At 37.4% G+C, this 24,157-nt stretch overlaps 1 protein-coding gene across 3 annotated transcripts in view; it reads left to right on the forward strand.

The window, feature by feature from the left end:
- Positions 1–21,433, forward strand: part of SETD3 (SET domain containing 3, actin histidine methyltransferase) — a 63,998-nt gene extending 42,565 nt beyond the window's left edge. For all 3 annotated transcript variants that reach the window (XM_030005309.2, XM_030005305.2, XM_030005313.2), the window contains exons 7-13: positions 6,291–6,349; positions 8,240–8,354; positions 12,687–12,761; positions 15,493–15,659; positions 16,298–16,383; positions 18,124–18,284; positions 18,894–21,433. In XM_030005309.2, coding sequence (XP_029861169.1) covers positions 6,291–6,349; positions 8,240–8,354; positions 12,687–12,761; positions 15,493–15,659; positions 16,298–16,383; positions 18,124–18,284; positions 18,894–19,337 — 1,107 coding nt within the window. In that variant the 3' untranslated portion in view covers positions 19,338–21,433. The remainder of the gene's footprint in view (positions 1–6,290; positions 6,350–8,239; positions 8,355–12,686; positions 12,762–15,492; positions 15,660–16,297; positions 16,384–18,123; positions 18,285–18,893) is intronic.
- Positions 21,434–24,157: the final 2,724 nt, after the last annotated feature.

Consider the following 24,157-nt stretch of genomic DNA (forward strand, 5'->3'; position numbering starts at 1 on the left):
TACTCATTTGCAGTCAGTTCAGAATTATTTCTGTGTACTCTCTCAGCCAAATGGTAACGTCCACTTTGCATGTGAAGTGGATTGTCAGTCCTTCAGACCCTTGAGTCAGTAGCTGATGTCATCGTTTGAGCTGTCTGTTATGCCACTGCTGTCTCATTAACTAAGAACAATTTTTGCAGGTAGAAGGTACAGAAAAAGGGACTGTGCAGTTAAATTCCATTGCACCAGAAGGAGTCATTCCACTCTGCTTCCGCTGCATGAATCCCCTAATAGTCTGGAACAGTGCTTTCTTGTGTATATTGGCAGAAAGTAAATAAAAATTGCTGACATAAAGAATAAGCAGGAATATTATTTAGATTTAATAAGTTTCAATCCTGTGGTACCTTTTTAATTTTAAGATTCATTCTATTAGGTTTTGCAAAGTAGGATGATCTTTCTTCCATTAGAAAAGTCATATAACAGTACAGGTTTGTGGACATAATTCCTAGTGCTTCATGAGTTGGGCTGTTTGAAAATTCTAGAGCATGCCTCTGTAGTTATAAACTGTTATTACAAAGTAAAATAATCTTTGCCTTCGTCTCATGTCCTGTACAGTGAACTGGCTTTCCCTCGTTAGGTTAGGCAGCATATGTCCAATGGAAAAAGTGAATTCTTGTTTCCCTGTAGATCGCTAGGATCCTCCATTCTGAATTCTTTATTTTACTTAGCTTTAGGGCACTTAGAGCCTCAGCAGCTCCGCAGAGAGGAGTTTCTCTTCAAGGCTGCTGCTTCAAAGGATTTCCAGAGCTGGGAAAGGGACAGTAACCAGCAAATACTGACAGATCTTCCTGCTTCTGGCCCTGAAAGTGTGTGTGTGTGGTGTGTGTTTGTGTTTTTTGTACACCTACACACTGGCCTGAAACCATCAAGTAGCATCCAACAAGGCTCATAACGAAATCTCCCCATGTTAATGAGTACATTGGAAAGAGGGGAGAATCTGCAAAGAAGAGGAGGAAAAAATTGTTTGGTCAAAAGGAACGAACCCTTGGGCTTTATGTTCAAAGGCATGAAAGTTAACAAGGTGGAAGCTTAAACTGGTTTTGGCTTTAACTGTTTCACGCACCCTTAGTGTTTTGGGGGCTGGGAAGGGGGTGGAGTGATGGCCTCAGTATAATCTCAACGCTTGGTATGATGCTTTCCTGGGATAGAAATGGAGCTGTGTCTACTTCAACTGTACACAAGAATTTTTTGAGAATATTGAAATCTGATTTAGTAATATTGATGCAGTGATTCCCCACAACTTTGCCTTGGACTTGTGAGTACTTGAAATATTCTTCACAGAAATCCAACCATCTGTGTGTCTACAAACTCAGGAACCAACAAAAACAAGGATTTTTTTTTTTTTTTAGATTATGTATTACAGTGGAGTAGTAGATGACTCTGTCGGTCAGCTTATCTCAGCTGAAAGGTGGTATCTTTTAAAAAAAAAAAACCACTAACTTTGATGACATCCAGCGATTCACTTAATTTTTCTTATTCGGAATATACAAGGGCTAATGGTACAAAGGAATATACTGGCCAATATGACTTCACACCAAAATACATCAATTCTTTTCAACTCATCTAGTAGTATAGGTATGAACACAAATTTAACACTATGTAAACTTGTACTCTGATTTTAACTTTTAGTCAAACGTTTTTATTGAATGTTACTGTAATAAGACTTGTACTTTGCATCACTTGATAAACAAGCAAATATTAAGCTAATTTTAATGGAAATGCCTTGTCAAGATTAGGAGCTCTGATAAATGAGCTTTGGCATTTTGTGATTGAATGGGGTAAGGGATTACTGCCTCTAATAGTCTGGCCACTCTTTTACAGGAGGTTAATGCCCTTGTAGGCTGGATAGCAGAAGTGAAGGTTATGATGGCTTCTCAGCTGGAAAGGCACCCACCCTTTCTACATTGAAGCCTTCATGCTGTCCAAATAAAAACAAGCCTTCTTAAAACTGGAGGAGTCCTCTAGCATCTAGTTTATAAGACTTGAGAATCATTAGCTTGTGATGTCCATCCAAAAATATGATGGAGAAATCATTAGTGCAAAGGCCTCTATGGAGCATCAGGAGTTATGCTTTCTTATGAGACATTAAACATGAGGCATGAACCCCTGGATATTACTGCTTCCCAGAAAAAGAAAAATGTCTGAAAGTGTCTTTTTCTTTTTTTTTCTTTCTTTCTTTTTCTACACCCCCCACCCCCCCCACACCACACCACACCCCCCCCCGGTTGCCATACTGAGTAACTGGCTTCTAGTCTGATAGTGTTTTAGGTGACTAGAATAACAGTCTGTCTCTTTCCGCAGTGGCTGCAGACAATCTGGCAGCAATCACTGTTACTTTTTAATATTTCTGGTTATTTTGAGATATCCTCCAAATGTCTTAAAGAAGGCTTGGAACACTGAAGGGGAAGAAGCATTTTTTTAATTTTTTTTTTTTTTAGGAATAGCAGCATCAGGAGGAAAATTAAATTCAGCATGCCACTATTTGTTTTTGCAGTGGTCATCACCCTGATTGCCAGCTCTGACAATATTTTCACAGAAAGGGTAACGAAATAGATGGTATTTGTTCTTTATAATAATTCTTTCAGTAGAATGTCAGGACCTGCATCTAAATGAATATATTCACATTTTCATGTTCCCATTTTTTATTTAAAGCTTCCCCTCCCAACTTTCTGAAACTACTTCATACAGACTTGGTAAGTTAAAATTAGGGTTCATGTAGTGGATAATGTCACATTTCAAAGCTAATCTGTAGAGACCTAGCTGTGTGAACCTATAAAAGCTAGATCTGATTTTTTTTACGTATTAAGTGTTTGTTTAGTTTAAATATGTCTGTATCTTTTTTGATCAGCCCAGGCAATTTGCATGCTATGCAGCAGTCATCTTCTATACTTTATTAAATATCTGTCAATTATAAATATCAAGGTTTTACATTAATGTCAAGATAGTACATCAAAAATTCATGGAATATGTGACTTTTTTCAAGGGTATTTAATACTTAATGCATTTGTGTCATTTTTCTTTCTAGATATATTGACAGGTTTTATTAAGTGTTTGTTAGGGAGATTTCATTTTTACCAAGGGACTATAAAGAGAAGCTGCATACTAAATCAATTTTTTAATCAGAATATTGTTCTTTTTTGTGTGTCTTCACATTCTTGTAATCTATGGGGTTTTTAAGTTACGTAGGAAAATAGTCCAAGTCAGAAATCTAACATGATCAAATATGCTGACATATCTTAACTTTAAAATAGCTACTAGAATATTGTACCACAGAATGTTATAAATATGGTAATTATGTACACTGGGATTTTATTCTGCCTCGTGTCTTTTAAGACCATATATTGTGTCCTTTATTGTAATTTACTAGTGGTTTCGTGTGAATTATGTCTGGATGGCCTCCATATAGGGGCAGTCCCTAAGTTGCACAGAATTACAAATGGGGAGGGTTAACAGAGCGTTTGGTGGCATCCACTATCTTTGCCCATGGGTTGCATGTTCAAGTTGACTCGTTATAGAGGGACTACCTATGTCAAATGAACAATTAACCTCACTGCAATCTGCTGATTTAATACAGATTTTTCTCCCGGAGAAGACAATGGCAACATGTGTATATCTTGCTTCCTGTAGGTATTTGCTCCATGTTAGGGTTAAGCATGTTGGCTGGCACTCCCTGTATACAGTGTGAGTAGGAACTGTGCGCAAGTAACGTGTTTAGTCTGTAAAAATCACTTTTATGCCGTTAAACCCTTCGTAATGCTTTTTTACTTTTAGTGCATTACGACCATAGTAATGATTGCCATTTGAAAAATAATTTACTCGGTTGAAAGCTGCTGTTTGGGTCGGGGGAGGAGAGCAGAACAGGGCAGAGAGGAAAGGCAGGGGTTACCTGTTTGCGTACCGGGGTCTGTCTCCCGCGATAAGCCCGTCAGGCCCTCAGTTTGAACCGAGGCAGCGTCCCTTCACACCAAAGCCGCGTTATCCTCCCAAGCTAGGGTTGCACAATGTCGGAATGATATCCGAGGGCCGCCGCGGGGCGGGGGGGGTCGTTTTACTTTTGGGTTTCCCGCCCCTCCAAGCCGGGGGAGAAGGGCACAACGGCTCGGGGAGGTGCGGGCGGCTGGCACCGCTCCGCTGGTGCCGGGCTTGGGCGGCGGCGCGCAGGCGGCGGCGGCACCGGCAGGTGGCAGTGCCGGACCGTGCGGGCGGCGCGGGGGACGGCCCCGGCCCGGGCCCCGGCCCCGGCCCCGGCCGCGGAACCGCCCGCGGCCCCGGTCCCGGTCCCGGCCCCGGCCTCGGCCAAGGCGCCGCCCGCGCGGGGTCTTCGCCCGCAGGCGGGGAATGCGCTGGGAGACGCGGGTGTAGAAGCAGTGGGGCTAAGCAGGGCTTGTTTTCACGCGAGTTAACGAGCGCGTGGTCTGCAAAGAGACGGAACGGTGACGGCACCGGCTCTTCAAGGGATCCGAACTCCTCTCTTCGTGTGAAACACCTTCGTTAGAACTTCGGGTGCAGCATGAGATTCCGGCTTTTCACAACCGGCACTAATGTAACAGGTTGATAGGCGCTTATGTCCCGCGGTTGGTGTTGGCTTTCCCGGCTTAGTTTATCAAGCTACTGTAAAATAGATTAATAATGCTAGCAATGAAAGTTGAAATTAAATTGTCAGAAAGGAGTAATATGGGGTGGTGTTTGTTTTTAAGGACTGTTATCTCCAGCTGAAGGCTAAGTTTCTATGTTCGTTTCTGGAATCGAGTCTGGACTGGCCTGCTACAGCGAAGATGCCCCCTGAAATTTATTGGATTGGATTTCAGTTCTGGTTTTGCACCGAATGTTTCTGCCAGAAGAAATAACTCTGTAAAATGTGTTGCAACAATTAAACTCGAGGGAATTTGTTATGCAATGACCATATCATTGATGTGAATGAAAATCATATGGAGATGTAGAGTGCTTTAAAAAGAGGGGAAAAAAAAAAAAAGAAAAGAAGTGAGGGAAGGCACAGGCCTCGCTGGAATTGTTAACTTCTGTCATGTTTCAGAGAAAGCCCGTCCAAAGGGTTAACTGGAGGGGCTGAGGGAGAACAGACACCTGGGACCTAACACCCAATTGGCAGTCTTTTGTAATATATAATTTGCTTAAAATTGTGCACTGAGCACAAGCTTTTGTTTTCTAATTGATTTACGGTTTGAGCCACTTTTACCTCATCCCCTACTGTCCTGCACACAGTGCCAGCAAGTACATTACAGTGAGAAATGATAAATTACCATGCACTTGTGATGCTAATGCATCAAGAGTAAAAAAACTGCCTACTACATGGAGCTTCATGCATTAAGAGTGTTGCAAAGATAGAGCTATGCAAAAAATCATTTGTATCTTCTGAAATAACCGTTTGATCATTTACTTCAAGTCGTCTCTGAGACCTAATTGAACCTGAAGATTAAAATTTATGCTATTATGGCTTTCCATTTGTGAATTGGAACAAAGTTCTAAAGAAAGTGTGTGAGTGTGGGCTTAAAGCTACCTGCATTTTTGAAACTTTTAAGAAGTTAATTGATCAGAAAGGTAACAGGTATTACAGCTTCTTAAAGCCTTTTTAAAAAGGTAAATATTTTGCTTGTTAATGACAACTACAGTATGCATTCTCAAATGGCATTGCTCCACTTTTAGATAGGAGCATGTGTAGATGGGTTAATGTAGATACTGTCTGATCAGTGTTTGTCACCAAAACTATTTAAATATTATAATCTTTTTTGTTTCAGAGGTGTAGTGCAACTTTTACTGAATAACACCTTTACAGGTATCGAGGAAGAATTCAAAATCTTGTATAATTTTTCTTGCATTTGTGAAATACCTTACTGATATCCCAGAGAAGAGGAAAATGTGAAGTTGGTGAAACCTAATGTATCTTTATTGCTTGAATTCTTTCCCCTACCCTGCATCAAGGGCTGGATTTTGTTTTACCTTCACATACTCAGTCCACCTTAAATTTTTTATTTTTGTATGATGTCTGTGGGTTCCAGTCTTGAAATATGAAGAAACAGATTTATGGCGGCTGCTGGGCACAACAAATTAAGTTGACAGTGATGTATGAGAGCATAATAGCATGATGATCCCTCTGTAGCGCGGCTGGACGCCTCCTGCTTCATTTGGCTCTTGTTAGGATCTGTTAGGCAGCTAAATAATGAAATTCTGCTGACTGATTTCTGATTTCTCTTTTCTTTCTCTTTTCACCTTTTTCTGAAACTTGCATTTCCCAGACCCATCCTAATGCCAGCAAACTGCCCTTAAAGGATTCTTTCACTTATGACGACTACAGGTTGGTCTGTCTTTTAATTCTTTCTTTCTTTTTATATATATATATATATGTAGTGAGCTGTGGGCCCCTGGAAATGCTTCATTGATGGGAAAGCCCTATTGTTATTGAAATGTTAAATGTAGGATTTGATACTAATACACTTTCTTAATGAAGAAGAAAGTAAAACAAATATGTAGATTTTAATTGTTACAAAGGAATAGTCATTATGAGCAGTTAATTTAGCCAACTGGCACACATAGTCTGAGATTAGTAAGGCAATTCGTTGTTTCTTAAGAAAATAATTCAGTTCACATTGCAGGAGGCTTTGGTTTGGGGTTTGGGTATTTTTTTATTATTATTTCTTTTTTTATAAAAGGCTTTACCAGCACATAGTAGTAAAAACTAATATTTACAGTGGCTGTTGAACAGGAGAGCTGGAGAACTTAAGTTGTACACATGAAGCATGACTGTCACTTGGACGTGCTATAGGGGGTGACAAAATTAAGAAAAAAATAAGAATAATTAAGATAATGAGAGCTTTAATTCTGTTAAGTGATTAAAATGGCATGAATAAAAGGCATTCATGATATCTTACAGGGATTTTTTTAGCCTAGTCGTACTTCTGGGTAAGTCTATGAAAGTGGGATTTCCAAAGCATGCCTCCTTCACTTATAGGGTCACTGCAGAACATGCCAACTTACATGTGAAGTGGTCTAAAATTTTGCAGATAAATTAAAACAATTAAAAAGAAACATATTGCTATTATGTTTCAAACAGTGAGTGTATATCAAAATTATCCACAATTTTAACTTGCTTTTTAGAAATGAAGTAGATTTCAATTTGATGGTATCTTTCTAAGCAATCTGTAGTCCTTCTGAAAAAATCCTTCTGAAAGTCTAATTCTGTAGATTAAATACTTGTTAGTAGTGGAGGCTGTGGGAGTTAAAATTATTTTGACTTTCTCCTGGTGGTAGTCCCTTCCCCTCCCCCGCCCCCAAAAAACCCTCCACAACAAATATATGTATTAAGGTCAGAACATAGTGAAACTAAGATTATTTTTTCCTTCTGGCATTTAATATTCATTTTTGTCTGAAATAAAATAAAAATGAAATTTTAGAAAATACTGAAATGTTAAGCTTTTCTGAAGATTCTTATGTTTGAATAGGTAGCTAGCATTTCATTTGCTTAACCTGGCTTAGAAGGGTTTTGAATGATGTCTGTGTGATAAACTATGTTATGCTTTCTTCATTCTTTTTACCTGGATATCTGTTTGGAGTATTGGGGCTTTTTTTCCTCTTTATTCTGTTAAGCAGAAAATTTAGCAATACTGTTCTAAGCCAAAAGTTGTCAAACTGAAGAGAAGTGCTTACCAAAATATGCACGTGTCAGGTGATGACACTGGTTTCCAGTTCATGCAGTACATAAGCTTTTTCAGGAGCGAGGGGAAGAATACCTCCTGGCTCTTACAAGAGTCTGCACATAGATGAGAGCTACTGCTGCCAAGCAGTAGCTGTGAACTACTCTGAAGCCTGCAGAAATAGCTGACCCCAGGTTTGGGATGTGTGGGGAGAGGTATGTGTGCACTGAAGGGTTGGGGAAGCAGAAGGTGACATGGGAGTGGGTCCTGGTTGAGGTACTGGAGGGTATGAAGGTTCTGTTGCAAAGAGTGCAGAAGAGGAGTGGGACTGCAATCCTGATTTGGGAATTGGTCTACGTACATGTCTTGGAAACCTAGGAGCTGCTGCTCCTCCTGCAAGTGGTGTTGCTTTCTACTGTTACTACAGTCAGTGTGATCTTTAAGAAAACTAAGTTTGGAAACTCCTAGCTTAAATGATTGCTTCAGGTTGGACTACAGCCAGTCATGTATGGATGCTTTGAACATTGACCATCTAATGTTTTTAATTTTTGTAGATGGGCGGTTTCCTCTGTTATGACACGGCAGAACCAGATTCCAACAGAAGATGGTTCCAGAGTTACGTTGGCTCTAATACCTTTATGGGACATGTGTAATCATACTAATGGACTGGTAAGGATTTCTTCAGTGTTGCTGAAAGGCTTTTAGGGCTTAAGTATTAAGCCTTTCAACTGCTTTAGAACAGTTTAATAATACTTTTCATTACGCTTCTTAACACAGGTATTTTATCTTCCCAAGTGACCCTAAAAAAACTAATATCTGAAAGAAAGATTTGTCAGTTCCTTAAATGTCTTACCATAGCTTTTCGGGGAGAACTTTCTTCATCTAGACAAAACTTTAGAAGTGATCGGATACTTGCATACAGTTGTGTCTCATATATATACAATGTACCTTTAAAAGTTTTCAGTTACATGATACCTTTTTTTCCAGCCAAGTTTGAATATTCTTTTGACATGGAGTTTTGTTTCTGACAGGCTGAAAAAGATTCAAAATACTGGACAGATTTGTTCTGAGAATAGGAAAGCAGACAATGATGGAGGATGCCTCTTGTAGCTACCACTAGGGAAAGTGGTTAGAAATTTGCAACTAAGAAATACTGCCTGCTCTCCTAACCATGCCCGAAGAGCCTTGTTATGGAGACAGCAACAACAAGAACAAAGCCTAGTTCAACAAAAACAGTACATCTGTTACTACATCAAAGAAATAACATGCAAAAATACTACTTTAGGGCATATTAAACATTTAAAAGGTGACACATGTATATAGAAAGTCAGACCTGCTGACATTTTGGCTTACGTGAGCTAGTTCAGAGGATGAGGTCTTGATTTCATTAACAGGCTTGATAATGTTCAAGTGAGGAAATGGAAACCCATAAGAGGATGGTTTATCAATGTTGTTTAGCCAGTCTCATGTACGCTTCGAAATTCATACCCTCTAATTGCATTTCTAGTAGATAGTATTATTTATTGTAAGCAGTGAATATGACCATACTATTCAAGTAATCTGGTTCTTTTGTGGGAGAGATGACCTGAGTGTTAGGACAGCAGCATGTGTTAGTATTGTTGGTATAAGAAAAGCCTAGTTTAAATTAACAAATTGTAAAGCAAGTTGTTTTTCACTTGACATTTAGCTAATTCATTGTTACTATGACTGCACCAAATACAGCACAGTAGGCTAGGCTACAAAGTTGAAGTGTTGGGGGGGGGGGTATTTATTTATTTATTTATTTTTCCTTACTATAAGGTAATCACCTGTTGTTCTTTAACAGTGATTCTTGCCTTTCACTGTTATGCAAGCTCACAACTTTGATTTAGCAATAAAGCTTGTATGAGAGTCTCCAATATAAAGAAAATTGCTTAAAATTCAGAAATGTATATTTCTGTAATATAATTCTTAGCTGCAAGCATCAGTACTTCCTGTACCCTTTTCCTGCTGGGCATCTCTTTCAGATGCTTTTGCAGAGACTTGTCTGTATTCATTAGACAACTCTTAATGAATGCCTTCAAAGTTGGGATTAGAGGAAAGAGGAAGAGAGTTAAGGTTCTGGGAGGAAAAAAATTAAGCAGCCTATATTAAAAGAGCAGCTAGTTATGTTGTTTTAATCATTCAAAGTTCTATTTAAATTGATAAAGTAATTTTTATTTTTATTATGCTCTTTAACAATGGGTTTGATATGGAGCCAGCCTCTGGAGCCAAACCTGCTAATGCAGTAGTATATCAGGGTTGGAAGCATTTTTTTATGCTGAAGTGTATCCTAAAGGGTGTGTGTGGGGGTGCTGAATTTAAATATTTTGTATGTATATACAGACTTCACTCATTTGTTTCATATTTCTACAGAAAACAGTTTAAATGGTTATAGATTTAGAAAGGATATGCAACTGTAATATTGATAATGGGCTAAGAAAAGCTACTAAACCTATTTTTGTTGTGTGTTAGTTTCCTTGTACTATTAGAAATAGGGGAAAAAAACTGCTAAGATAACTGTAAGCTGCTAAGATAACTGTAAGCTATCTGTATCATAGTTTGTATTATTGTAGAGCGAGATGAGGGTGGGTTCAGCTCTAATCATAGCGCATCCCTTTAAAATACATGAAGGGAATTGTTCTTCATTGCAGGAAAGTAAGAAACAAAAGATGGCATTGTATGCATCCCTGTCTAGTCTATTCCAAACATAGTGCTGAAATACTTCTTGAGTCAATCAGCTACTATATATCCCTGTTCTTGCTTTATTCCACACGGCCCCTTTCTATGAACTAGATAATAAAATGCTCTTTGGGTTTTAACTGGAGCTAGGTCCATCCAGCTTTTTCTTGCTTCTGACACTATTAATTAGATCAACCTGCCTCTAAGAACTATATCAAAATGGTTGTCTTCATGCATTTCTCATTGTTATTCTTTAGTGGGATTGTATTTTGACAGTCAGAGGTTGATTACGAGTTCTGACAGAGCTTTGAATAAGCTACATTCTGCCTGTTGGTCTGGGTCCATCCTTAATCACTGACCAAGCAGACTATTGCATGCTTTATACACAACTTGAAATTCATGTATCAGTCTGCTTCAGAAATAAAACTGAAGGGATGCAATTTGTCAGCTATGATGTGGGAAGAGAAGTAAACACCCTGTTAATTCTCTTACATGAGTGCTATTAAAAGAAAGAGGAAATAAGAGTCTAGTACTCTGTTATGCTTTATAGAAAAGTCCTTCAGAAGCTCTGCTGTTTTGGGGTTTTTTGGTTTTGTTTTTGTTTGTTTTTTAAAAAAGGCAAAAATAAAAAACAATCCAAAAAGTGAGCAGTACTCTACTGGAGCATGCTTAAACTGACAGAATCCTTCTCTTGACATACTGGAATTTCCCCAGTCCTTGAAAGCCTCCTGTTCCACAGGTATTTCAAGAGACTGGAATGGACTTTTCACATTCAGAAGTATTTCACTGAGTTTACATACTAAGAAAATTTCAGGACAGGTCAAGTGCTGTCAAGAGTTCCCTTTTTTGAATGGATGTTACAGTTTTTCAGAAGATGACTGTATTTGAAGTTGGAAGGTACATTTGTCATAGCAAAGGTAAATCCTCTAGTACCTGTAACCTGTAATTCAGGGTTAGATAACCTTCTGAACGAGAGATCTTAATTAAAAATTGTTCAGTCCAGTATAGTAAATGTGCAGGAATTTCTGTGTTCAAGTACTACAGCCTGTGTTTTGCAGTAGGCCGTATTGCATGACTCTCATGTTCACTTCTGATCTCAGCATACCACAAACCCATTAATAGACCTGAAGTGGTGGCATCCACATGCAGAGCAGTTCTGCAAGCCTCCGCAGGGCCAGGCTGCCCCTGCTTGGGGCTGCCATTTTGGGTTTGCTGCATCGGAGACAAGTTCCCCGTGGTCACTTTGAAAGCAATGTTTTGGCTGACAAATGCACGCTTGATGATGTAAGCAGTGTAAAATTATTAACATGTAAACCATAAACCAAGCTTTCAAAATAATCCATGGAGTTCTGTCTTGGACAAACTTCATCCAAGATGGGAATCAGGGTACACCACAACTCACATGTCACCTTACAAAAAAGTATGTTTTCATTTACAAAGGCTGAGAGAGAATCTTTGGCTTCTCCTAGGTTTTTCCCCAGGCCCAGAGCATATTTTTCCATAAGTTAGCTCTGTCAGTACCGAATTCAGAATACCTACCATAAAAGTTGCTTCCTGATTGTTCAGCAGCTTATGTTCCATCCTGTGGCTGCATCTGTGCTGGCATCTTTAGTAATACTGTTCAAGAACATGCTGTTTGTCACTTTATAAAAGTATTACATTTTTAGGATAGCTTTACTTGTTAGTGTGACCCCCTTTACAGTTTTGTAATCTTTTTTGGAGAAGTACAGGTTTGTTAAGAGAGTTTATCCTCTTCCATTGCCTGCTACCATCAAAAAAATCCTTTTAGCGTTTTAAGAGTATTACTTTTAGATAAAGGGATTATTTGCAAGTAAATTATAATTCTCTGAAGATGGTATCCCTTAAAGATCCACAGTTATCTAATCCTTTTTCATTGAGAGATCAAAAATGTGCTGGCAGTTGAAGGATAAAGCATAGCATATAGATCTGTCACTTGGGCTCACTTCCTTGGGCCTCATGGGAGTGACTGCAAGCTCCAGAACTTTATAAGAAGCTGCTGGCTTTAGCATGGGATTGTCTGTGGTCTATGGCAGTTACTTTCCTCAGAGCCTTCTATTCACTTCAGGTAAGTTGTTTCCTCTATTGGATTTCTTTAATGCAGATTTTTTAGAAAGAGATTGCTCAGGAATAGTTAAACAATCACTACCAGCTATATTATATTGTGCAGAGAAAGAAATGTATGCAATTGCTATTGTTAATATCTATTTCCGATAGGACAATGTTTTGTCAATGGTGGGAGAGATAAGTATAAAATGCTTTTGTTACTCTTTCCTTGGATAGATCACTACAGGCTACAATTTAGAAGATGACCGGTGTGAATGTGTAGCGCTTCAAGATTTCAAGGCTGGAGAACAGGTAGTGTGAACAGTTACCTACATAATTGTTCTTTAAGTTTTGTGGACACTTGGTAACTCCCTACAAAATATTAATAGCAGAGTGGTGTGGATTAAGCCCTGCTACATTTGAATTTTATTATGCTGAGCTAATTTTGTGTGAAAATACTACCAAACTAAATAAGTGCACATTTTTCAGAATAAAATATTTTCTATCACTTGGTAGACCCCAACTTTAGGAGAATTTTGATTCCTCATATTTTAAAGAACTAGTTGAAGTATTCAATCACTGGTAAATGCATATACACAGACACTGAGTTTGGTGTTCTGGATGACATTAATAAAAGGCCATATCCAAAGGACCAAAGGTAAATATATTTTAGATTTGGGGCATCACTTTGCAATAGCAGATTGTAGAGTCTTTCGTAACAACGTTGTTGGTTTATGTTCTTGTTAGTCTTCATTTAACAAGAGGTTAAATGCAGTATAGTTGCCAGTCATTTTACCATGTTGTCATTCCCATGCTTAGTGAAAACGAGAAAGGACCTAAAAATATACTCCTTCCCTTTCACACAGGCACACAGGCATGTACACACCCCTTCACCCTGAAACATAAAGTACCAAGGGAGAGTCTTGCAAAGATGCATAGAACAGTTCAGAATCCAGTATTTTGTTCAAAACTGCTAAGAAACAAAAATGAATGTGAAAACTAGTGAGGCATTGAAGACAGTGCTTCCAGGAGTGTAGGAAATCTCCGGTAGGAGGGTTCCTCTGCTGTGTCAGCAGCCAGCCTAAGTCCTCAAGTGTAGTAGCACTCCGGTTTTGCTACTGCCTGTGCAACTGCAGTCGGCGTGGCCAGAAAAAGACTTTGTCTATGAAACATCCTGAAATGTTTTGTAACTCAGTCTCTTGAGTTATTACCTTGAGTGTATTATTTTGCCAGTCTTACACTTTATAATATTTTGATTTTCATTTTTCTTATGTATTGTTACCTTCTTTTTTAACAAAGATGTGTCTGAAAAATTTTTTTAAGTATGTCTTTCCAGAGGTATATTTATCCTCATTGCTATGCTGGGGTTTACAGTGATTGTATATTTTTTGTGTTGCTTTTAGAATTTGTTATGGTAGTCAAATATTTGCTGTTTTTTCCAATACTGGCATGATGAGTTAAAAGGGGTCCACAGTTTTTCCAGAAGTGATCCAATTTATAATTTTCCACAGCTGGCAATGGAAGTGTCATATAGCTGTTCTGGCTGCTCTCTCCATTTCAATTATAGAGGCTTCCTCTATTTCGATTTTATTTTAGTAGTTTCACTTTGTCTTCTATTTATCAGATTTTTTTTAAATTTCTGTGCAAACTTTAACTGTTATTGACATCATTAAAGCACTTTAATTATATAATGCTTCAGTCTTTTAATATACTGTGCAGATGTTATTTCTTACAGTTTCAGCAGGAAGAGTGTATGATCCCAGCTTTTACTACTAAAATATGTGAGGCAACAGAAGTCCACAGAATCTATCAAACACTGGCCTTGAATAAAGCAACTTTCTCATTCTGTTTAATTGCCTTTTTTGTAAAACAGTCTTAGAGTGTAAGAGCATACTGTATAATCTACACATGATATATGACTTAGTTTAATATGAGATGTATCATGGTAGTTTTAAAACTTGAGAGGGTTAGCAACTCTCTCAAACTCTGCCTTAACATACCTAGGCAGGTCACTTGTTCTTTGTACAAGTGTGTTACAGTATAATGTTTACTATAATTTAATATCACACTTAAGCATTTAGTTCTTAGGAGAATTTAGGATAAATGTTTCTAATCTAAAATTGAAAACAAAGAAAGTGAATGGCATCATTACTGTTGTTGAGCCCTTAAGAGAACACTGTGCCTTTCCCTGTCAGCTAGAGAGGAGTAGAAGCTTACAGGTATCCAGAGCATTGCTGTACCCTAAGGTGAAGGAGAGTTCTGTAGCTGTTGAAACTTTTTATTCTGATAGGCAATTCCATTATCAAACAAAAGGGGAAAATATCCTCTTGATGCAGGAGAAGACAATTGCTACTCTGACCTTTTGTCCCATGTACTTCATACAGCCTAGCCCTGAATTAAATACGTTTTGCAGGTTATATTTAGGAACTTCTTTTTTAATGTGAATTAAAGTAACCTATGTGCTTTAGATGAAGAGTTCAGAGTATAGCACAAAAATAAATACTGGCTGAACACAGATCAGATCTCTGTGTATGATATACTTTGGTATATCCATGCCTTAAGGTAACATTAAAACAAAACCAAAGCTGATCCATCAGCAGTGTAGGTTACTCTTTTGGGTGGACATATGGGGGGAAAATGAACCCAGAAACACCATTTCTTTTAATGGGCCTTCCTTGTCTCAGATTTTTTTAGCCTTTAAAAGGCACAGGATCTTTGAAAGCTTATTTCCATATACTGGTATTTTATGACAGTATGAGAAAACAAAGCATTTTCATTTTAAAGTATAGAATAAGAACCTCTTCTCTCCTTTCAAAGTCTCTGTTACATGGATATGTTTACATCTACCTCTAAAGTATATTGCCACATTATATACAGCATTTGAATCAATACCAGAAAACAAAGCGTGTTTCTATATATAACCAAATATACCTTGTACTCAGAATAGTAACTCTTTCAGGAAATAACTTTCAAATTATGTCAGTTTTGTGAGCTGATCTTAAGCTATTTTCCTGTCCCTTCACTTCTCTTTTCATCCTTCTAGATTTACATTTTTTATGGCACTCGGTCAAACGCTGAATTTGTGATCCACAGTGGTTTTTTCTTTGATAATAATTCACATGACAGAGTGAAAATAAAGCTTGGCGTGAGTAAAAGTGACAGGCTGTATGCTATGAAGGCAGAGGTCTTAGCTCGTGCTGGTATCCCAACGTAAGTAAAACACAATGCCATGGGGTTTTTAAAACATTTCCAAAGTATATAGTGTCCAGTAGGGCATGTATAAAGCTGTGCTATGATAGTTTTCTTAGGTGTAATATTTCTTCTGTTTGTATAGGAAATTAAAGTTATTGTAATAATATTTACAGAAGTTCTATGAGCTATATTATCTGACTTGGACCATATATAAGGAAAAAGCCTTTGCTTTAATAATCATTTGAACAAAAACAGAGTGAGGATTAATTTGCAGCAATCTGTGGTTTTTCTTTCTTTCCTATCCCTTGCAGACATACTACGATGCTCAGTATGTGAACCACAGCATTTTCCTTTAGTCTTTTCAGTCCAGAGGGTACTGTTAGGAGCAGCAGACGTGAAACATTACATTTTCATGAATTTATTATGAAAGCCGTATAAAAATAATTGTAAGTGTAAAATTATAGAGATAATTGTTCTTTTCAGATACAGGTTAGGGAAGCTTTTCTTCAGTTTGAACTAGTATTACCTAATTTTTTAAAAGTTACTTTTCTAACAGTGCATTTGTTTTATACTTTAAGGTCTTTCATGTTTAAATAAGTTCAAAGGTATGACAATAGAAATTGCATTTACTGTTGTTGTTTTGTTTCTTTTATTAGTTCTAGTGTTTTTGCCTTGCACTCCACTGAGCCTCCAATCTCTGCCCAGCTTTTGGCTTTCCTTCGAGTGTTTTGTATGAGTGAAGGTAAGATGTTTTATAAAGATAACCTAATTTATGTTTATTTTGGGGTGGGGTTTTTTTGTTTGTTTGTTTTAGTGCCAGAATGTGATAGACATTTATATAAAATATTAAGCTAGAAGACTGGAAAAGTTGAGGAGTTGAGGTTAAAAAGGGATCTATAAGCTAGTGAGAAACCCAGTCTTTGGCCATGTCTGAGGGAATATTTCGGTAACATAGGCTTTTCTGGAACTCCTAAAGCATGAGGTGATGCAATTTTTTTATTTTGTTTAATCTCCCAAGTTTTTGTGAATGAGCGAGCTTTGGAGCATGAACTTCAGTTCTTAGGTTTAAAAATGGTTCACAGAACAAGATCATGTGAGACCTAGGGGCTTACATGCTTAAAATCATAGCATATTAGCCATCACTGCTAGAATCATTTAGGTATGGAACTGGAATATCCTGTACTGTAGGAGCAATATGGAAGAGACCTTTCAAAACTGAGTACTTTCAGTATTTTGGTAATTCATAATCTAAAACCAACTTACGTATTTGCAAACTGTCTTTGTAGTGTTTCTCTTACGTTAGGGTCTTTGAGGGGGGAAATATGTGTACAGTTAATAAATATTCACCTAATTTGTGCATGTGAAACTGCTGATTAGATGTTTGTAATAGCTGCTTGCTGGTTAGATGCAGTTTTGGAGGTTATACATGTGACAGTTTTTCATGACAGTGAGTGAATTCCCTTGCAGTTAGGGATGCTGTGCAGATGATGTGGATTTTAATACCGGTAGGAATACTGAAGTTGTTAAGCTCTTGCATGTGCTCTATTTGCTTTCTTTAATAAAAGCAACCTATCTTTAGTGTTGTGCCTTCGCTGCATCCTGTCATCCATCTTTTAGAACTTATTAAGAAATTAGAATGGAATAGTTCAGTTGGAGGGGATGTACAACAATCATCTAGTCCAACTGCCTGACCACTTCAGGGAAGCAAATCCAAGTAAAGAAAATTTTAAGATGCTGATGAGGGGGTGAATTTTGGCTCAGAGAAGAAAATATAGCTAGTGGACATTTTAATTGCATTTCTCTGAAACATGATTATGCTCAGATTATTCATATGTCTTAAATGCTGTATAAGAAAACTGTTCATTGAGAAACTACATTCAAGTGTTTTGTGAAGTTTGTGATAGCTGCTTTGCAGGAGTGAAATTTGGTCATTAAAAGATTAATGGAATTTGTGTAATGTCAAGGAGCTGATTAAACATTTTCTGCTCTGTGTGAGGCTTGTTTGATGGATGTCTTTTCTAACCAACTGTAGGGAATTTCTGCTACTGAAAAAGATTACCAAAACAATAGGAAAAATTATTCCATTGCTATTCGCACACTCTCTGGCCTGTTCCTTTTATTATCAGAAGGTTTGCTGAACTCTTTAAAGAATTACTCCCTTTTGTTTATCAAGTATTATACAAAACATTCCGTCTCACTGTCGCAGAGTTACACTGTGTATGAGAGGCTATGATATATAAATTATCTTTACTTCCGAGTGGAGCAAAAGGTCCATTTTCTGTTAACCTCAAGATTTCCAGTTGCCTCTTTGAGGAGAATCCTAGAAATAACCAACATATCTGATAATTCTTACTTGGGGAGAGGTTTTTTTTGTTAGCTGCTCAAAGCTATACTATTGAAAATAAATCTTTCTGCAGTTTTTCAACTGACAAAGTGAATGATGAGATTGTTTTTTAACAGATTGGTTTTGTACTTATTGCAGAAGAGCTGAAGGAGCACTTGATAGGCGAGCATGCCATTGACAAAATCTTCACTCTGGGGAACTCTGAGTTTCCCATTAGCTGGGACAATGAAGTTAAACTTTGGACATTCCTAGAAGCCAGAGCATCCCTCCTTTTGAAAACCTATAAAACAACTGTGGAGGTAAAATTATCATTATATGTAATTTAAATGTCTGAAATGTTCTGTGTTATGATTGTAGGAAAAGATATTTTGTCCCCATCTTGTCTTTACAAACTTTAAACTGAATGTTAGTACATAGTTCATTCTGTACTTTTTCAAGTGTAGAAGCAGATTTGCATTATCTAAGGAAGATCAAATAAGATTGCAAAAAAGAAAATTTTCTTAATGTATTTTTTCTTTGATTCTCCAAATAGAGGCTACCTGCTTTTTCTCTGCAAGTAAAATGGGGAATCAGTTTCAACTCATTGTCTATTAGTTGCATTCTCCAGACTGCAAAGAACTGTACTACTATTGCAAGTGTATAAGTGAACCTACATGTTTCATGTATTTGTGAAGTCTCCTGACTTTGCTTGTTACGCACTGCTCGATGTGGAGAAATTTTTGGCTCCTTTATGAATTCTTGACATACTTCACTGGGTCTCTATGCAGACCCCCTCATTCATATACGTCCATTTGGCTCAGCCTGAAGAACCTAGTGTCACTTACTGTTAATGCATAGAGAGAAAAATTGAGGGTTTTTTTTTATTAAGTTTGTTGTTACTAATAAACTTGCTTTTTCTTTTCTAACAGGATGATAAGTCCTTCCTGGAGACCCATGACCTTACTTCACATGCGATAATGGCTATCAAATTGCGCTTAGGTGAAAAAGAGATCTTGGAGAAAGCAGTAAAGAGTGCAGCTGCTAGCCGAGAGTATTATACCAAACAAATGGCAGATGGAGCTCCGCTTCCTAAATATGAAGAGAGTAATATTGCCTTGTTGGAGAACAGTGTGGCAGACTCTAGACTCCCTATTGTCTTGAGAAACTTAGAAGATGTGGAAGAGCAAGGGGACTTAAAGATTGATGAAGCTATTGATGCTGAAGTCACAGAGAATGGGTTTGTAAATGGTGAAAACTCTCTATTTAATGGGATCAAATCAGAAAGTGAAAATCTAAATAAAGAGAAAAGCAACAGAGAGACTGAAGATGCCAAAGAATCTTCTTCAGAAAGTACTGATGAGGTTAAAGAATAGTCCTAAAATTTTACTTTCTTGTGAAATTAAATTAGCTGAAGTTTATGAACAGTGCATTTATGTTGGTGTGTTTCTTTGTTAACGTTTCTCTTTCTGCAGAGAAAAATGTTTTTGCTGCTTTATATAAAAATGAATTTTTAAGTTATTTAAAAGATTTAGCATCCCTTTTCAATTAAGATTGCCATCTTGCTTTCAGGCAAAAACTGGGGAAAGAGGTGCCTTTGGAAGATTTTGCAGCCCTTTGTTGAACCAAATGTATTTTCTTCCTGGGGAAGAATTAAGCTCTTCTATCTGCTGTGCTTTTGTTGTTCTGTCACTCTGACTACCGAAATTAAAAGCTTGCTCTGCCTCCTGCCAAGAAAAGCAGAAGGCAGGACTGACTCGGTATTCAGCATGAAGGTGGGAGAGCAGTACAGCAGAAAACTGGATAAGAGGATCAGAAACTTGGGAGACTGGAGGAAAACCTGTTTAAAATCAGGTGTGCCAGTCCAGAAAAAGGTAAGGTGGCAACCTTATGATTGGTAGTTTTAAATGTTGATGAGAATCCAAATTGTATACACTTAAAGTGATCTCTGAAGATTTCAGTTTACTTTGTCTTTTGTTTGCTGTATAAAAATATCTCATCGTTCTTCTTCAGTCAGAGTTAGGCTGCTACAATACAACATTCACCAACTTTTAAAGGCTGACTTCTTTTTATTTCCAGGTGGTACCTTTTATTTACAAGGTTGGCAGTGCTACTGGAGAGTTTGAAAGCAGATAGGCCAAGCCACAGCTTTAAATTGACTGTTCAAAGTGAGGTTGCTTCCCAGCTTGTTCAGGTTTTCACAAATAGCTAGAGATTTTCAAAGCTACACTTTTGACTAAACCATTATTAAAAGGAAAATATGATTAATATTCCTGTCTGCTACTCCTTCATTTCTGTGTTGTTGGATGTAACATCGAATGTGACATGGTTAGCCGATCTTACTCAACTGCGTCTTTTGGTTAACATATTAATTGATGCTGTTTTCTTGAAGGAAATGGCAGGCAGGCTAATGTATTTTTGGCCCAAGTCCAGAGCACAGCCAAGTCTGCAGTACACTTTGCCATTTAGATTGTGTCTCCGTCTGATGCACGTTTCTTGGGATACCTCCACAAGTTAAGCAGGTCTACTGTCCCCAGCAGTTTTGGTCACCCTCACACTCTATGTTTTAACTTCTAGGTGGAAACAATACAATCCTAGCACAGTGCAATATCAGAACAAGGGTAATTCCAAGGCTTGACTTTGAAATTACCTGGTATTGGGAAAAGAGGAGGGTGGAATATTTTTATTTTGTGGGTGAATGGAGAGGAGTATAAAGTGATTTAATTTTGTTCTCAATATTAAGGACTTTGTCTTTACCTTTGTATCCTTAACTTCAAGGTAATGGATAGAATGGAGAAGCTTGGACAATTGTTTAAAGCTCAGTAGATGTTGCAACCTGCTCATCCAAGATCAGCTGCAGTAAAATGTCTTTTGGCATATTCATAGTTTTATTAGATTTTGCTTCTTTTATACTGCAACTTGGAAAATGTGTTTTTGCATAAATCTTTGGTGCAATACACATGATAAGTAGTGACTTTCTTTCAGGTTGTCATAGCAGTTTGGTGTTCAGCTAGTATCAGTGTGGGGAAAATAGAAAAAATAGTTTTTTAAAAAATATTTCACTAAGAATGGCACGTTGCCATTGCACCTTGGATATTGCTTCACTACTAACAAGATGCTGGACCAGTATTTTTGTAACTATATGCTGCCTTTGGTAGAATGTTAGGAATTGTTGTCTTGACAGTTTAAATGTCATACAAAAGTCATTACATTTCAGTTTTTATTAGGACCAATATTCCGTTTCTGTTCCTGCCACTTACATTGCAGAACCTTGTACTAGATACTATGATGCAATTCTGAAACTAGCCTTCCCTGAAAATTATAACTGTAATTCAGAATTTAAATGCTTTGATTTGATTTGATACACTGTATTTTGTTCCAGTATTTGCTGATATCTATGGCTTAGCAAAGCCTGTGGTCGCCACAGGACAGAATGTGTGGGTTTTCATGAATAAAATATAATTCTACCATGTCTTCCCTAGTGAGTGTATTATACAAACAAAACCTCTACCTGCTACCTGCTGTAACTTTTGGGGTCCGTGGGGAGAGGAATAACTGTCCAGGTGTACGGATAAAGATTAAAGGAGAAATAACTGGTTTAAAAAAAAAAAAAAAAAAAAAAAAGAGGGATTCTAGTAAACAGAAAGGGAAAGTGGTCTATTAAGCGCATGGTCAAATACTTACTCTTCATCTGTTAGTGTTATTTAGAAAAATATGTTGCATACAATAAAAATAGTGAGTAATCTAATTTTGTAATTTGCATTTTTCCTCTATGCATGTAATGGTTTCTCAGAAGCACTAACCTAAAACTTAAGCTTTTGAAAACTGAGGTGGAAACAAAAAAATTGGCACTGATGAGCCCTTATTACCATCTGTCATGAAAACAGACCTTTCAAAGCATTTTAAAGTTAACTTTCTTCATAATGTTTGGGTAAGAGGCTGTTCACACTAATCCCAGGCTAAATGCCAAATCTTGCTTCTGTTTAGCTAGCTCTCTGAAATATTCCTGCAAGAAAGACATCACTTGGATTTCTCGGACTATTCTCCAAAAACAAAACAGGGGAAAAAAACCCAGAACTTTTGAATTTTACATGAACCTACCTACTGATGAATCATTTCCCTAACAACCTATAACTATTTTGGCTCTATACTGCAAGATGATGTCCATATAGCCCTGTTGATAAAGTCGATTATACAAAATCGAGCAACAACCTCCTCTCTGAAAAAATGCTTGTAAAGTATGTAAATGCAACCTTAGCTTAAGTGCTGTCATGAGTAAATGAGAGCTGAGAGCTGAGAACCTTCTGGCTGTGGAGGTAAGATGGTTTAGGATCTTGGCTAAAACAAGTTGTGTTTTAGCATCTTGGCTGAAATAAGTATTCCTTTCTTTGGACATTGTTAAAAGGCGGTATGTACAGAAAATCTATGCAACTCAACAGTAGCTATGTTCTTGAGGCTAATCTGCCTTTATAGAGGAATGATCATCATGAAGTCATGAAACTAGCATGTTTTAAAGGTACACTGGAAGATTTAGGTTACACAAACTGTTCTTCTCTAGTTCACATGTTTAGAAACAGTATTTAATATCTGCTGCTGCCACTTCTATCACCCTTTTTTTTCTTTTGTAGAAAGGCACATGAAGTAATAATGAAACATAATTTGAAGTATTTCAGTCTGACACACTAAAGATGCTCCTAAAATCCACTGCTTTTCTTCTGATTTTATGGACTGAAAGTCAGCCCTTGCTATTTCTTGTACTCTGTGCCAAACAGGAGTGTTAAGGCAAAACATTGCTCTATGAAATATATCTGATGAAGCATCCTTTTTCTCTAAAAGATTTTTCACTGATCCTTGTTGAAGCCAGATATGATCACATGATTTTCACATAATTACCATCTATATTTAATAGTTTCTAACACACTTCCTTCTTTGAGTGCATTGCTTGCTGTACAAAGTGCAGCACATAAATTGGTGACTCACGGTCAGAAGAGCTTCCTTAGCATTTCTTGGTTTTTACAGCTATTTCCTAATGAATGCCACAAGTTTGGAAACCATGTGGGGTATTTTTCAGTTAAAAAATAAATCTCAATCTATACTTAAGAAAAAAAGCCACAAATGGTCCTGGATTCTTTTGGGTTTTGTGTCTCCTTAGGTTCTCTGGTGTATTCAGTGTATTTCAAAACTAAATGAATGACTGCTATAAAACTAGTGTAAATGACATAAACTTGAGCTTTAGCAATACAAATGAAATCTATGATAATTTGTTTAGTGAAAAACACAAATTGAAATTTTGCCAAATGCCAAAGCCCCTAACCTATGGTACCAAGCAGAAACCAAAACACCCATTTTTTTCTTTTGTTTGTAGCCCTTTGCTGGATATGGAGTGCTCTAGTACTTATACTCCTGGATTATCAGTAATAGGCTTTGAAATATGCTTCAATAAGCTGTTTTGTGTAGCGGCATACATTGGGTGGTATATGGTACTCATGTACTTCTAACAAAATGTGATTTTTGCCTTGTATGCTGTCTTTAGTCTTTAACAAATATCTTTATTTTCAGTGTATGTAGACATGAAATTTCACTTACAAATTAATTTTTTTTTTTTTTTTTTTTTTTTACATTGGTAGCAGCATGAACTGGACCTGGCAGTTTACAAAAGCAAGCAAGTTGGTCATCAGTGTTTGCATTGTCCAGAAAGTGTTGCACAGTCAGTACTGGAGTGCTTGGAAACCAGAAAGTGTTTGACTTCTGCCTTTGTCTCTCATGCTAGGAAGCCTTAACAGCTGGAGCTTCTGCCATTTTTCATCATGAAAGAAGAAGCTAGGTAGGGGTGGAAAGCAAGGAGATGTCCTTTCTCAAGTGGAAAATAAAAGCTGGACAACTGAACACCCGCTAGCTTGTCTCAGAGGCAAGTGTTGCTCTCCTGACGAATAAGAAGTTTAGGAATTATTTCAGTGAGTGTTCAAAAAAAGAGCATCTCCAATTAGTACTGTAATTACTGTGTATTTCTAATTTCACAATTAGACAAGGGCTTCGCTTTCCCTAGGAACAGGTGAAAACATATGAATTTCAAACTGTTGTAATGTGTTAAACTGGCAGAGAAGAACAGATATAAGCTGCTTGCCTTGCTGTCAGTGCTGTGCTGAGGGCAACCTGAGTGAAGGCTGGGTTGGAGTCACTGTTGTCCATTAACTTG

The sequence above is a fragment of the Aquila chrysaetos genome, chromosome 2 (assembly GCF_900496995.4).
Source record: "Aquila chrysaetos chrysaetos chromosome 2, bAquChr1.4, whole genome shotgun sequence".
Taxonomy (NCBI): domain Eukaryota; kingdom Metazoa; phylum Chordata; class Aves; order Accipitriformes; family Accipitridae; genus Aquila; species Aquila chrysaetos.